Raw genomic sequence first — 16057 nt, 5'->3', positions numbered from 1 at the left:
TTACAAGAATACAGCTCACCCCTGCATTTCCCTCTGTAAATTAAGCAGCCTGCACCAACGCAGAAATCCTTGCACCATAGTGCAAGGGTGTCTGCTCTGAGGGGTGCAAATGTTTATGTGTAGGAAGGTGTCTCTTCCTGCACATAAACAATCTAGAATAGCAATTTGGCACTTCTATGTGTGCTGCAGAATGCAGCACACACAGAAGTACCAAATTGTTATTTTTTAAATGATTGTTTATGTGCAGGAAGGGGCGCCACCCCGGGGGTGGCATTAGTTTTTGACGCCTTCTAGTAAATCTGTGGCAGCATCAAAAGCAATGGGTGCTGCAGTGGAATACCCACAGCAACACCCATTTCAAGCCCCTCTGATGCAGAAAACTGCATCAAAGGGGCTCACATTTACAAGGCAGTGTTAAGCCACAAAAAATGGCTTAGCGCCACCTTATAAATGTGGTGCTCTGTACAGCACCACAAGAGCGTCACTAAAAGTGATGCTCCGTGGCACTAGGGCCTTGTAAATCTGGCCTTAGATGAGGAAGTCTACATCACTATAAAAAGCTGCATTTGTAAGCCAATAGTTTCAGGGGCCAAAGTGGAAAACTAAGATCTAAAAATGCTGAGAAAACCCAGTGAATCAGGGTCATGTTAAAGTGCGATGAAGTCAATGCTTTGCAGCAAGCCCAGAAAAATGAAAACACTATTGCACCCAGAAACAGTAGCACAACCTTTGTGAGTATGATGCATGATAGTGTGCATGCTACATGCAATACATCAATGTCACACCCATTTTCTGGACCTCTCGATGATGGTGCTTCTGCAGATCTTGTTCTTTGCAATACTGTATTTTGTAAACATTGGTTGCATATATTTTAGGGACTATAGAGAAGCTATTACCTTTTGTGTATCAAAACCTGCAATCTCAATTTCATGTCACAATAAATGTTACAAGGCACTTTGGGTGGGTGTTTTTATCCACTAAAATATTGATGAAAGAGAAAAGCTAAACTTGTTTGCATAAACTGCTGTTTTCATAATTAGGAACTTCACAAAACACCACCACAGACTACACAAAAAATTACAAGCAATAAATCTACATTTTAACCTGACAACTCTGAACCATCAACTAACATGTTAATTTATATTGTTTGTTTATTTTATTTCAGACTATTCTTATATCCAAGAAAAGATGTAATGCTGGATAAATGGAGAAAGAAAATCTAACCTCAGTGAATACCTTTCTGATTATTGGATTTTCAGACCTTCCACAGCTCCGGATTCTTCTTGCTAGTGTATTTACACTAGTTTACGTGGTGATTCTGATTGGAAATCTACTTATAATGTCAATAATATACTCCAGCCCACATTTGCACACTCCCATGTATTTTTTCCTTCTTAATTTGTCCTTTGTTGACATTAGTTTCATCTCAGTCACTTTACCACAAATGCTTGTCCATTTCTTTCTGAAAAGCTCTCTTATTTCCCTTACTGAATGTCTGCTGCAGGTATATTTTTTTTTGCTCCTGGTGGTGACAGAATTTCTTGTCCTCACAGTCATGGCCTTTGATAGGTATGTGGCCATCTGCAACCCCCTCCATTACGTAACTGTCATGAACAAGAGTAGGTGCCCCCAACTCGCCGCAGGCTGCTGGTTTAGTGCCCTCATGCTTGCACTCCCACACACATTACTGATGTCACAGTTCTCCTACTGTCAGTCTCACACCATCAACCATTTCTTCTGTGATTTCAGTGCGCTGATGAAGCTATCTTGCACCAGCACCCACATTATTGAGACACTAAATTATTCATTCGGATCTACTTTTGGGTTGGCACCATTTATTTCTATCATCATATCTTACATGAAGATCATCTCAGTGATCCTAAAGATTAAGGGGGTCATTCTGACCTCGGCGGTAAAAGGCCCTTACCGCCGGTCAGAAGCCCGCCATAACACCGCCGCGGCTGCGGTTAACCGCCACGGTCATTCTGACCCACAACGGCCAAACCTCCAAAATTCCGTCCTCCACTGCAGCGATAAACTGGAGATGACCAAACCTCCACCGTCACGCCAACAGAAATACGCCCATGCCATTACGACCCACGAATCCACACGGCGGTCATTCAAACGCGGTATTCCATTGGCGCTACACACCGCGGCGGTCAGAATACACACACATCACCAAAACACAGCCACATTGGACAATTTGAAATACACACACCTGATACACATACACACACCACTCTCACACAATCAACCAACTATAAAACACACACCCACATCACCCACAAACCCCTGCGACCATAATTACTGAGAGAAGGAGAGAGAGACACAGCAGACAATCCAAAGCAAGACACACTGAGGCACACTACACCATCACACACACCACATAGTAGCACAAAGCACCACTCACCAACATACTCATCATCACATACACCACCCCACACCTCACCCACACCACCCCATGGCACCCCAAAGGCACCCACGATTTTCGAACCAAGAACTCCGGGTCATGGTGGAGGAAATCCTAAGAGTGGAACCCCAGCTCTTCGGCTCGCAGGTGCAGCACACCAGTATAGCTAGGAAGGCGGAGCTATGGCAGCGGATCGTGGACAGGGTCAACGCGGTGGGACAGCATCCCAGGAATAGGGAGGAAATACGCAAAAGATGGAACGACCTACGGGGGAAGGTCCGATCGATGGTCTCCAGGCACAACATCGCGGTCCAGAAGACTGGCGGCGGACCCCCACCCACCCCTCCCGAATTCACATCGTGGGAGCAAGACGTCTTGAACATCCTGCATCCTCAGGGCCTCGCAGGAGTAGCCGGAGGAATGGACTCTGGTAAGTCCAATCTCAACTACTATATCCCCCCCACCCCACCAGCATGCCAACCCACACCCCCACCCTCACCCCCAACCCCCCAGCACACATCCTCCCTGACAATGTCTCACCAGCACAACCCACCCATCCCAACCCCAACTCCTGCATGCCAACACAAATCATGGGCACCCATCACCTAAGCATGACCACTGCACTAACCCCCCCCCCCACTAACTACCCTCACAACACCTCCCTCAAGGGAATGCCTGCACTGGGGGACAAGGGCACCCATAACACTCACGCTATTGTACACACAGAAACAATAACCAAACTCTCTTACCCCATGCAGGACCCGAACGACAACACACCAGCCAGGAGGGTCCAGAAGTGTCCATCCCACCACCGGAACAGGCCCACACTGAGGATAGCAGCTCTGTCGACAGTGAACCTGATGACCAGCCCGGACCATCGGGGACCTCTGGGCAGTCGGTTCCCCTCAGGCAGCCACAGGCCACACCAGACCCGACCCCCTCTGCCAACACCAGCACAGCTCCCACCCAGTGGGCCCATGCCTCTGTCTCTAGGACAGCTCAATCAGTGGTGTGTCTGCCACTACAGGGCACCCAGGCTAACCCAACACCCCAACAACAACAGGGACCTGGGGGCAGTGGGAGCGGGCACACCGTCCAGGGGACAGAGGCCGGGGGAAACCGGGCAGCTCGGAGGGCTGCTGTGCGACAGGGGGGGGAGGAGAGGCCCAGGGAACCCACTCTCCAAGAGGCCCTCACCACCATCATGGGGGCATACCACCACTCCCAAGAAACGATGGCGACGGTACTGGCCAGGTTCACTGAGATCCAGGCACAGCAGGAGGAACGCTACATGGGGTTCAGGGAGGAGCTGAGAATCATCTGGATCGCAATGGGGACCATTGTCCTGGCCCTCCACAGGATAGAGGACGCGTTGCGGGACCATGGTGCACCACACAGGGCCCCTGTCACTAGCCCGGACCAGGAACAGCCTACCACCTCCGCCGGCGCTAGTGGACAGGAGGTCCCAACACCTCGACAGCCCCCCAGAACCCCACCTCCTGCTGAAGAACAACCACCCCGTAAGAGGAGCCTGAGACCCAAAAAAAAGACAGAGTAGGATGTCAAGACCCCCGCCAGCAGGACATACCCCCTCAAGTCTTCCCACTGTCCCACATTGCCACCCTGTCCAACCATGAACTGCCTATGCTCCATCCTTCCACAGGCAAAAGGACAATGCACCTGTGAGACTGAGAACTGGACTCTGCCATGGATATTCCTCCACCCCCACCCATCACCCTTAGAATCACATGTACCGATATCTAGCACTGTAAATAAATCACATTTTGCACACAAATCTGTTTTGAGTCTTGCTGTATTATTGACAAATGTATTAAATATTACTGTTCGATTTCTGTTCTGTCAATTAGTCATGACAACATACCAATGTCAATACGCTGTATTTCATGGGCGAACCAAGCAAAAGTCAGGTACTGAGTCAGACAGCACTGAGAAGGGAAGGGAAAGGCAAAAATTAAAAAAAACATCTGTGGGGAACTACAGAAAGTACAGATGCAGGAGGCTATAAGCAATTGTGAAATGGCGTGGGTGATTCTTACCTGTGTGTTACTGGAAATACTGTTGTATCACTCTGTCCCTATTGTCTGTGTCGTCCTCAGAGTCTTCCTCCTCTTCACTCTCCACAGGCTCCACGGCTTCTACAACACCACCATCTGGACCATCCTCCTGCAGGAAAGGCACCTGGCGTCGCAAAGCCAGGTTGTGGAGCATACAGCACGCCACGATGATATGGCACACCTTCTTCGGTGAGTACATTAGGGATCCACCTGTCATATGCAGGCACCTAAACCTGGCCTTCAGGAGCCCAAAGGTTCGCTCAATCACCCTCCTAGTACGCCCATGGGCCTCATTGTACCGTTCCTCTGCCCTGGTCCTGGGATTCCTCACTGGGGTCAATAGCCACGGCAGGTTGGGGTAACCAGAGTCACCTATTAGCCACACACGCTGTCTCTGTAGCTGGTCCATCACATAGGGAATGCTGCTATTTCGCATAACATACGCGTCATGCACTGACCCTGGGAACTTGGCATTTACATGGGAGATGTACTGGTCAGCCAAACAGACCACCTGGATATTCATTGAATGGTAATTCTTCCTGTTCCTGTACACCTGTTCATCGTCATTTGGGGGGACTAAAGCCACATGGGTTCCATCAATTGCACCAATGATGTTTGGGATGTGTCCAAGGGCATAGAAATCAGCTTTCACTGTAGGCAAATCACCCTCCTCTGGGAAAATGATGTAGCTCCGCATGAGTTTCATCAGGGCAGACAACACTCTGGACAAGATCTTTGAAAACATAGGCTGAGACATCCCAGATGACATGGCCACTGTTGTCTGGAATGAGCCAGTTGCAAAAAAATGGAGGACTGACAGAACCTGCACTAGAGGGGGAATTCCTGTGGGTTGGCGGATGGGGGACATCAGGGCTGGCTCCAGCTGGGCACACAGTTCATGGATGGTGGCTCGGTCAAGTCGGTATCGTAGTATTATATTGCGTTCTTCCATTGTCGACAGGTCCACCAGCGGCCGGTACACGCGAGGATTCCTCCTTCTCATCGCAAGTCCCAGCGGACGGTGCCTAGGAAGGAGAATATGGAGTACAGAGTCAATCCACTCACGTACAACACAGCTTGCACAGTACAGGTAAATGTATGGTTTGATATGTTTGTATGTGTGCCATTGCAAGGCCTAGGCCTGTGTGACGCATTAGAAATTAAGCCATGTGGGCCCTTGAAATGGCCGATGCCTGACCTGTGAAGTGGGACAATGGGATGTGAGGTCACTGCGCTGGCGGGGCGCACCGTGGCGGTAGGCGGTCGAAGACCGCTGTGCGAAGACGCATTGGTTAACATTGAAGCCTATGGGTTTCAGGAGCCAATGACGATGTGCGCCGGCGGTCGTGGGACGCACCGCCGCGGTAGGCACCGCCGCGGGCGTGACCGCCATTTTCTATCTGCTCAATCATTCGAGACCTGATCATCCACAGGAGAGGACCTATACTGCAAGTGCTGCTGTGAACTCGGTCTGGAAGTGACAATGGCTGCTGCTACTGGTGAAAGGGCCCCCGCCTTCAGTTCAGAAGAGTTGGAGAAACTCGTGGACGGGGTCCTCCCCCAGTATGCGCAACTCTACGGTCCTCCAGACCAACAGGTGAGTACACTCAGTGCACATTGAATGGGTTATGCCTGTGTGGAGGGGGGGGGATGTAAGTTGGTGGGGTGTGGAGGGAATGGGGAGTGCAACGCACGACAGATGAGAGAATGGGAACCATGACAAGGTTGGGGAGGGGGGGCATGTACTCCAAACATGCAGATATGTGACGGTTTCTCTTTCCCACCCTGTACATGTCAAACAGGTGAGCGCCCACCAGAAAATCGATATTTGGCGTGCCATCGCCGAGGAAGTCCGGAACTTGGGGGTCCACAACAGACGGGGCACCCACTGCCGTAAGAGGTGGGAGGACATCCGCCGCGGAACGAGGAAGACCGCAGAAACACTGCTGGGGATGGCCTCCCGACCTAGGAGGGGTGCCAGTCGCACCATGACCCCCCTGATGTCCCAGATCCTGGCGGTGGCCTACCCTAATTTGGATGGGCGCTTGAGGACAGCACAGCAGACACAAGGGGGTGAGTATCCGCACATTCTCCTATCTGTATGCGCATTGGAGGCGTCTGGGTGGGGGAGGAGGGCTGTGGGTGACATTAGGCCCGGGCGCTCTCTGTAGTGTAGTCCGCTCCCTTAGGCATGGCCCTGTGCCCCCGCCCCCCACCTCTGTAGGGTGCCAAGTGCAGCTACCCATGCTCAGCATCACACATGTGCGCGTGTGTTGTCCCTAGACCTGTTTGCCTAGTCAGAAGTACTGAGTAGTGTACCCCAAGTTCGCGACTTAGTGCACGAGGCACCTGTGTCTGTCCTCTCCACAAAGGGTATTGCTAAGGCATGCACTCAACTTTGTTTAATTTCTCCCCCCACCCTAAATCTTTGTCTTCTTGTGTTTTAGCATCATCAGGCGGAGGAGATTTGGCGTCGGAGCAGGAGGGAGCTGCAGGTCACCAGGCCCCGGTGGGCACTGACACAGACACCGAGGGCACCAGTGATCCGGAGGGCGAGGGGAGCACCACAACGGGGGCCGGTGGAGACACCAGCGACACGGACACGTCCTCGTTTGGGAGCTCCCTAGCGGGGGCGGCACCATCTGTGCCCCCCGCAACAACAGGTACAGCCGCCACCCAGCGCACCAGCACCGCCCTCCCAGCAGCCCCTCAGTCTTCGCTCCGTGGCCGCTCGGCCAGGAAGGCGCGCGTCTCCTTCGCCCCAGGCACCTCAGCCCCTGCCTCTGTTACCCCTGCTGCCCTCAGTGCGGAGCTCATTGACCTGGTGAGGACGCTCATTGTTGGGCAGACTACCCTTCTGAATGCCATCCAGGGGGTGGAAAGGGAGGTGCATCGGAGCAATGCCTACCTGGAGGGCATTCATTCAGGTCAGGCTGCCCATCAACGAGCGTTCACTGCTCTGGCCTCAGCACTGACGGCAGCCATTGTCCCTGTCTCCAGTCTCCCTCTTCTATCTGCCTCCACCCTTTCTCTGTCTCCTGTACCTCAACCTATCCCATCCACACCATCAGACCAGCCTGCACACACCTCAACACCCAAGGCCAGCTCATCCAAACATAAGCACCACAGAAAACACAAGCATTCACCCAAGCAACACACAGATGCAGACATATCAACAGTCACTACCACCTCTGTGTCCCCGTCCTCCTCGTCTCCCTCCTCCCTCCCTGTGACGTCTACACTCACACCTGCATGCACCCCAACACCAGCCAGTTCTGCCACCACCAGCAAACCCTCCACTACAGTCCGCACACCTGCAGTCACCACCCCCACTGGCATTTACACGTCCCCTGTGTCCTCTCCCACTGTGTCTGTCACCCCCTCTTCCAAGACACATAAACGCAGGCAGACACCCAAACAACAGCCAACCACCTCACCACAGCCTACGTCCCAGTCACCTGCACCCAAGGACAGCACACCTGGCTCTCATACAACCACATCCTCTTCCTCCACTACTCTCACCACTACTCCTACCCCTTACCTTGGTCCCAAGAAAAATTACCTCTCCAGTTTTGACCTCTTTCCCTCCCCTGACCCACCCCCTCCAACTGGGAAAAGTCCCAAGGGCACCTCAGCCACCACCAGCCCAACTACTACAGTGCAAGTGGTGCATGGCATGTGGAGTCCACCCTTTGGCGGCAGTAACACTTCGGTGAGCAGCAAGGGGACAGCCAGCCCCCCACCAGGCAAGAGGACCCGGAAATTGAAGGGCCGCCGTGAGCGGACAGAGACGGCTGCCCCCAAGGAGGTGACTCCGGCCACTTCACCGGCCACAGCAGCCAGGGGAGGCAAGGGCCCGAGAGCCCCATCTAAGGAGCGGAAGGACAGCAGGGCGGAGAGGACAACCACCAGGAGCGCGGAGCAGGAGGGCCCCACAAGCCCCATCCCGGCTGCAAGGGACGACACCAAAGGGCCCAGGACTCACTCCCCGAAGGGGCCTGACACAGCACGGTCGGAGGGCGACTGAGCAGGGTGTCCAGGCCAGGTATGACTCCCTTGACATACTGCAAGAGCAACGCTGAACAGGGCCCCGCCGTGAAGACAGGTACCGCTGAACAGGGCCCTGCCGTGAAGACAGGTACCGCTGAACAGGGCCCGCCGTCTCAAGCACCGCTCCGCTGGGCCCTTCCTGTCAAGCACCGCTCCGCTGGGCCCTTCCTGTCAAGCACTGTTCCGCTGGGCCCCGCCGTCTCAAGCACCGCTCCGCTGGGCCCTTCCTGTCAAGCACCGCTCCGCTGGGCCCTTCCTGTCAAGCACCGCTCCGCTGGGCCCCACCGTCTCAAGCACCGCTCCGCTGGGCCCTTCCTGTCAAGCACTGCTCCGCTGGGCCCCGCCGTCTCAAGCACCGCTCCGCTGGGCCCTTCCTGTCAAGCACCGCTCCGCTGGGCCCCGCCGTCTCAAGCACCGCTCCGCTGGGCCCTTCCTGTCAAGCACCGCTCCGCTGGGCCCCGCCGTCTCAAGCACCGCTCCGCTGGGCCCTTCCTGTCAAGCACCGCTCCGCTGGGCCCTTCCTGTCAAGCACCGCTCCGCTTGGCCCCGCCGTCTCAAGCACCGCTCCGCTGGGCCCCGCCGTCTCAAGCACCGTTCCGCTGGGCCCTTCCTGTCAAGCACCGCTCCGCTGGGCCCTTCCTGTCAAGCACCGCTCCGCTGGGCCCCGCCGTCTCAAGCACCGCTCCGCTGGGCCCCGCCGTCTCAAGCACCGCTCCGCTGGGCCCCGCCGTCTCAAGCACCGCTCCGCTGGGCCCTTCCTGTCAAGCACCGCTCCGCTGGGCCCTTCCTGTCAAGCACCGCTCCGCTGGGCCCTTCCTGTCAAGCACCGCTCCGCTGGGCCCCGCCGTCTCAAGCACCGCTCCGCTGGGCCCCGCCGTCTCAAGCACCCGCTCCGCTGGACATCGCCATGTCATGCACCGCTGCGCTGGGTCCCGCCGTCTCAGGCACTGTTTATGGTTCACTGTGCCCACCATGCCTCCTCCTTGACCAGTGGACTCTGTAATCCACCTGAGAGACTGTGGCTTTGCACTCCCCAGGATGGTCCAGTGGGCAATCCACCCACTGTAGAGACTTGAGAGACTGTGGCTTTGCACTCCCCAGGATGGTCCAGTGGGCAACCCACCCACTGCAGAGACTTGAGAGACTGTGGCTTTGCACTCCCCAGGATGGCACAGTGGGCAACCCACCCACTGCAGAGACTTGAGAGACTGTGGCTTTGCACTCCCCAGGATGGTACAGTGGGCATGGTGGCTCCTCGTGGATCTGGCGTCGTGGACTCATGTGGCTGTGGTGGCCCCCCTTCCCTTCCCCCTGAGGTGCCTGTAGTTTTGACATCGGATGCCCCTGCAGTGTTCTCTCCAAAGGACTCAGGTCTCGTGTGTGGGCTTTGCCCTTGTTTCGCAGAACCTTGGCCCACGGACATGTTAGATTCGTAGGATGTGCAGGACTTGTTACTTCAGTGATACACTGATGTGTATATCTTTTTGGTTTTTGTAAATATTTTTCACGGTTGCTCAATTATTTCCAGGTGCTTTTTTTGTACATGAAAATGTATTCCAAATTTGGTTGTGTCATTGTATTTTTAAAGGGTGTTTGTGTGGTGTCACTGTGACTTCCTGCTCTGCATTGGTGTGTACATATTGGGGGGGTGGGGGGGTCGCATATGTGTATGCCCATAACCTTTCTTCCTCCCCCCTCCCGTGTGTCGTAGGTGCAGTACTCACCGTTGACGTCTGCGCCGGAGTTCGTACTCGTGGTAGATGAGCAGGTAGACGAGAGCAGGTATGATGTTCAATTCGGGTTCCATGCTGTCTGGATTCTGCGTGGAGTGTGTCGAGGTGAGCGTTTTCCATTGAAAATGTCTGTTTCCGCCGTGTTTTTATCGGCGGGGCTCCCGCCCCGGAAAAGGTGGCGGATTGGTGGGTCGTGATAGGGTGGGCGGTACATTGTCTGCCGCCTGGCTGTTGGCGGTGACCGCCGCGCTGTTTGTTTGTTCCGCCGTGGCAGTCGGAGTGTTAATGCGGCGGGCTGTGTTGGCGGTTCCCGCCAAGGTCAGAATTGCATTTTTTTGACCGCCGGCCTGTTGGCGGGTTGGCCGCCGCTTTATCACCGACCGCCAGGGTCAGAATGACCCCCTAAGTCTTCAGAGGGGAGGAAGAAGGCCTTCTCAACATGTGCCTCTCACCTCACTGTGGTTATTTTATTTTATGGCTCTATTTGTTCTACATACATGAGACCTACATCAACATTTTCAATGAAAGAGAACAAGATCTTGTCTTTACTCTACACCACTCTTCCTCCATTATGCAACCCCATCATATACAGTCTAAACAACACAGAATTTAAACATGCCTTGAGGAAGAAAAAGGAAAAGGAAAGAGTATGGACTATAAAACCATAAAAGCTATTTTTCTGACAACAGTTTTTTGGTAATGATTGCTCTATCTGTATAGCCGCAGAGGTACATTTGATGATGTGCTTAAATATATGTAAGGGATGTTTACAGTTGTAATTAGTTTATATATTTCCTTTATGGATGGGGTATTAAAGAATCATAGTTGTGGATATGTGATAGTGTGGTCATTGTTTGTCCCATTTGAAAAAATTATGTGTTACTGTCCATTCCAGGATGTGGACCACCAGATAATCTGTTTTTGTCAGATGTTCAGCTACTTCAATAGAGAATACTTCAGAGTAGTTGGCACAGTCTTTTCTAAACCTGTCTGTGATTTTAAATGCTTTGTATCAAGGATCAGCACCTAAAAAATGTTGGGAGCAGTTAGCTTTCTCAACTTTTTTAATTGTTGCCTTTTTAGAAGAGCATTTTTTTTTATTAACCATGAGTTTTACTCCAATGTTTTTCTTGGCTCCCACTTGGCAGATCAATCCGGAACTTTCCATGCACAACAAGAATCAATGCTTTTGGAAAATTTCATGAATAATTGTCAAATGGTGGCAAAGATACAGGCAAGTCAGAAAAGAAAATTCTATGGCAACATGGTCCTGACTATAACTACCTAGTGGTGACCGCCACTAGGTAATATGTACATATATAAATAGCCATAAGCACCTAGCACTTAGCACTTTATGAAATAAAATAAAGGAATCTTGAAATCTCTGACTTGGTGGTGCCGTTGTTATTCTTGCGAGTTGACCCAGGGAAGACTGGGGGGCAGTCGTAAAATGACAATATATATATATATATATATATATGAAATAACATTTTCTAACACTAAACATCCAAGACCACCAGGAATAATAGGAGTGGTCCTCCAATTTCCCTCAAAATTTATAGGATCAGTTTCTATGACACTGCCAGGCGAATATCCTGAAGGAGTACACCTACCCTTTGTGGAAGTGCAGGAACTGAAACATATGAATCTATGTAGGACCAAGCTGAGGGTATTACAATTTCTGGAGTGAACGTTTTGAATATTTCGGGCCACATTTATGAAAAATGACACACTAATGCGGTAGCGCAGTTGTGCATCAAAAATTTTAACACAGCATAGCCACTTTCCTTAGCACCATGGGTGCACTGTATTTATAAAATGGTGCATTATGGTGTTAAGAAAGCCTAACGTAAAAAAATGACGCTAACTTTTGTGACATGTTGTTAAAAAAAATTACGCTAATGCTGCAAAAGTGGCGCTATCATGGTTTGCAGCACGTTAACTGACGCTAATCGTGATAGCGCCATATTTTGCAGCATTAGCGTAGGAAAAAAGCCAAAGAAAATACCAAACAGAAGGAAAGAGGACCCAAGATGGACAATGCAGGTCTCGAGAGACCCCAGGGGACCCCAATCAGCCCAATACAAGGCAGGATGGACCATCAAAATCACAGGTGGAGAAAAGGGAGCAGAATTGTTGCTTTAGTACGGAGGAAAATACCATCTTGATCAGAGAGGTGACTGAGCACCAACACCGACTCTTTGTCACCTCTAATTGCCAATAGGTAGGAATGAGGGCATATGGCAGTCAATAGTTGATAAAGTGAACAGTGTGGCAGAGGTGAAGAGGACTGTGACCAATTTTAAAAAGCGCTGGCATGATTGCAAGCGTAGAACTAAAGAGAAACTGGCCAGCAATTGAAAGGCAGAGCTGCAGATTAAAGGTGGAAGTCTGGCTCCCCAGGAGGAGCTGGATGAGCTGGAGGAGATGGTGGCAGTCGTCATCCCGGAGGAGTTGGTCATCAGAGTCCCAGGACAGTGCAGTGTTTCAAGAACTACCACAAATGCAGGGTTAGTTGCAGTAGGGGGGTTATGATAACTAACAAATTGCAGAAGGGGGAGGCACATAGGATATACTGGATGCATTGAAAAGGGTTGCATGGGGCACATTAATGGGTAAACACATGGAATTGGCACTCAACTCCCCCTTGTATGCACAGACCAGTTCTCAACCCTCACATCACTCCCTTCACTATGGCAACTGTACCATCTGCTCATGTGTAACTCCAGTTGGGTAATATGTACAGGGCCTGTTGTGCATGGTGAGCCTGCAAGAACTTGGATATGCCTCCCAGTACCATTGGGAATGGGCACAAAAGTCATAATACACCATATATGGGGCATATGTGTGATCATCATCTGTGCTGCTGTATAAGTAGCTGCCATGTCACCATGCTGCAAGGGTGCCTGTGTAGTGGGTATATTTGGGGGTGTGCACTAAGGGACACCTTCCTGCATAACATCAGCTACAAGTGGTTTTACCATCTCACTAGGGGCCATATATACAAAGTCTTAGCGCAACACCATACCCATTTAGATTGATGCCAATTTGGCCAGAAGGTGCCCATTTACCTTTTTCCATATGACCAAGTAGCACAATATTTGTATAGCACTACTTTCTGAATCGTTGCATCACAATATGCCTGTGCCAGAGATGATGAATGCAAGGGGGACACTCTTACGTAGGGGGGTTAGAAAGAAATGGTGCACTTGATTCCTAAATATTTCACTATGCCATCTCTTGATGTCAATTGTAAGTCTGCCAAAGGCAGACGTCCTAGGAGGCACCCATTGTAACAAAGCATCTCTCTGTGCTTTGCAGCACTAGTGCCATAATCTATAATGCTAATGCAGCAAAGCCGTAACTCATGAGACCACTGTGGAAATGCCTAACATAGTGCACCATATTGTAAATATGGTGCTACCATGTTTTTGTTAGGTCGGGCAAGGGGGGGGCATAAGAAAAGTGTAGCATCAGGATAGATGCATCATTGATGTGTACTTTGAGCCTTATGCATACTGCACAATGCAATACACATTGAACAACTAAATTCACAGGATATACAAAGATCTCAGACACCCTCCTGTCACTCCTACACCACCCTTGAGATGTTGGACAAAACAGGAGCAAAACCGGAAGTGACAAATTTAGAAGGCATCGGAAGCTGAGTGAGTTAGAGATGTGATGCATCAGAATACCCCCAGCAAAACACGTGGAAAGCCAACTACATGCAGTGTCAGGTGTGAGAGGGGCATATAATTACCAGGCCATGAGAAGTCATGCAAGGTGGGTGAAACATTCTGGATTGGGGACTGGAAGATTGTGCCAATTAAGCATAACTAAAAATGATGCTCTGATGGCACAGTGTGCCAGTAGGGGCCCACAAAGGAGGGCCTTGATATGTGGCTCTGCACCATATCACCAGCAACCAGTATCTAGAGCCTGATGACGTATGTCATCAGCTACTACAGTCCAAGACTGGCATTTCACTATCACATTGCAGAGGATGATGCCTTACCTCCTGCCGAGCTGTCTGTCCTGGATTTCTCTGATGATTTGAATGACCAGCTACAGACCATCAATGCCGACACTTTCCAGGATGTCCTGGGTGCCATTCGAACACTATCTCTAGTCACAAGGAGGACACACAGCATTGCGGGGTCTCCTCATGCCCCACCAAACACCCAACACATAGCACCGTCCAGCTCACCCACATCCCGGGACTCTCAGGACTCAGACATTATTTTCCAAAAAACAGCGGTAGGAGTCCAGCTGGAGCTGGCCCAGCAGGTGAGGGTGCAGATGAAGGCCATGGCAGGAAGCCTAGAGGGAGTCCAGAGGTGCCTCAGACTGAGTAAGGACAATTCAGTTGCCATTAGAGCACCCACTCTCCGCTACATGGACTCCAGCAGCACCTGGCTGACATAGCTGGTGTCCTGAGGCAGAGGATATAACAAACCCCCTCCCAAAATTGCACCCATGTGATTGACAACAGGCTGGGGGCTATCCAAACTGTGCTGGAGTACATGCAGCAGATGCTGGGCTCACTCACTGGCAACCCGGCTGCCTACCACTGTGATGTTACTGATGCTAAACTAGCAGTTACTCCTTGCTGCAGTGATGCCTTTCATCTTTCCACAGATAACAGCTGCTGGGACCTCTGAGACCACATATATATCCCCTGATGTGTGAGTGCCCCCTTCAACTTCCACACCAGCACCACCCATGGCATAGGAGGCACCGCACACATCAGAGGATGAAGATGTGGAAGGGACATCATTCACCAGAAAAACCACCCGGTAGCTACACTCTGTGGAACATGGACAGTATCCCCTAATACCTGTGCTTAAGGCCATGCCAGTGTAGTAACAACTGGCAATGTGACCTCTACACTCTACCACTGTTGAGGTATTACCTACGGACTGTCATTGTGCCAAATCCTACCTATTGGCAATTTGAATACCTCCTCCCTGATGCAGTCCTCTCCTACACGTCTCATGACATGTCCCTCCCTCTTGGACTCTGACTGGACATTCAATGGCTTGGGATCTTTCATGTGGTCAATATCTTATACATTGTACATCATGTGAGACCAAACTTGCACATGTAAATACATTGGAGAAGTTATGTGTGTGTTGCTTTTGTTGCTGATGCATTAACTGTTTGAACTGGATGCATTATGTGCAGACAATACACTGAGTACTTAATAAAAGGAAATGCATGTTAGACACCAAGCCACACACAATGACTGAAACATGAGTAAGGTGACTGATAGCACTGTGGACTGGCAAGACATTTATGAGTCTCCCAAACATGTAATTGAACAGGTAGTATGCACGTTTTTCAATAGCTTCTCTGATATGTTTACACCAGTGTCTGAGAAAAGCTAGTATCAATTTCCCAATTTAGGGGGAGTGCAATGTTCCAAACTTTCAAACAATGATTGTCTCATTACTTATCAACACCAATTACTGTTGTCAGATCCTATTTTGGGATATGTATCTATGCACAATCAGAGTGTCAAGTACAGTGCAGAATTATGTTTTGAGTAGCTGATGTCATACGACAGGTACCTGACAGGTACTTGGCCATAAGGGATACACATAGTCAGAACATATATATCACTACTGCATGCACACGCAACATCATTTGTCTAACCTGAGCTATGAAGACATGATACCAACCAAATGATTGATCATTATGGAGACCATACTGTGGCAAAAAAACAAGATTTAATGATACCAAAACATCCAACCTAAACATTAGCTAACCTACATATTAACCCGCAC

At 50.9% G+C, this 16057-nt stretch overlaps 1 protein-coding gene across 1 annotated transcript; it reads left to right on the top strand.

Annotated features, from left to right (window-relative positions):
- Positions 1-1204: 1204 nt before the first annotated feature.
- On the top strand, positions 1205-10936 carry LOC138246737 (olfactory receptor 5V1-like). The gene is made up of 2 exons (XM_069201502.1): positions 1205-1894; positions 10676-10936. The coding sequence occupies exons 1-2, from the start codon at positions 1205-1207 to the stop codon at positions 10934-10936; spliced, it is 951 nt and encodes a 316-aa protein (XP_069057603.1).
- The last annotated feature ends 5121 nt before the right edge of the window (positions 10937-16057 follow it).

This window comes from Pleurodeles waltl, chromosome 7 (assembly GCF_031143425.1).
Source record: "Pleurodeles waltl isolate 20211129_DDA chromosome 7, aPleWal1.hap1.20221129, whole genome shotgun sequence".
Taxonomy (NCBI): Eukaryota; Metazoa; Chordata; class Amphibia; order Caudata; family Salamandridae; genus Pleurodeles; species Pleurodeles waltl.
This window is presented reverse-complemented; position numbering and strand designations above follow the sequence as displayed.

Excerpts from the sequence above, each read along its gene's own strand:
- LOC138246737 (XM_069201502.1), top strand. The coding sequence starts at position 1,205 with ATGGAGAAAGAAAATCTAACCTCAGTGAATACCTTTCTGATTATTGGA. Across the intron at positions 1,895-10,675 it reads TGATCCTAAAGATTAAGGGG|TCTTCAGAGGGGAGGAAGAA; the intron begins GTCATTCTGACC and ends TGACCCCCTAAG.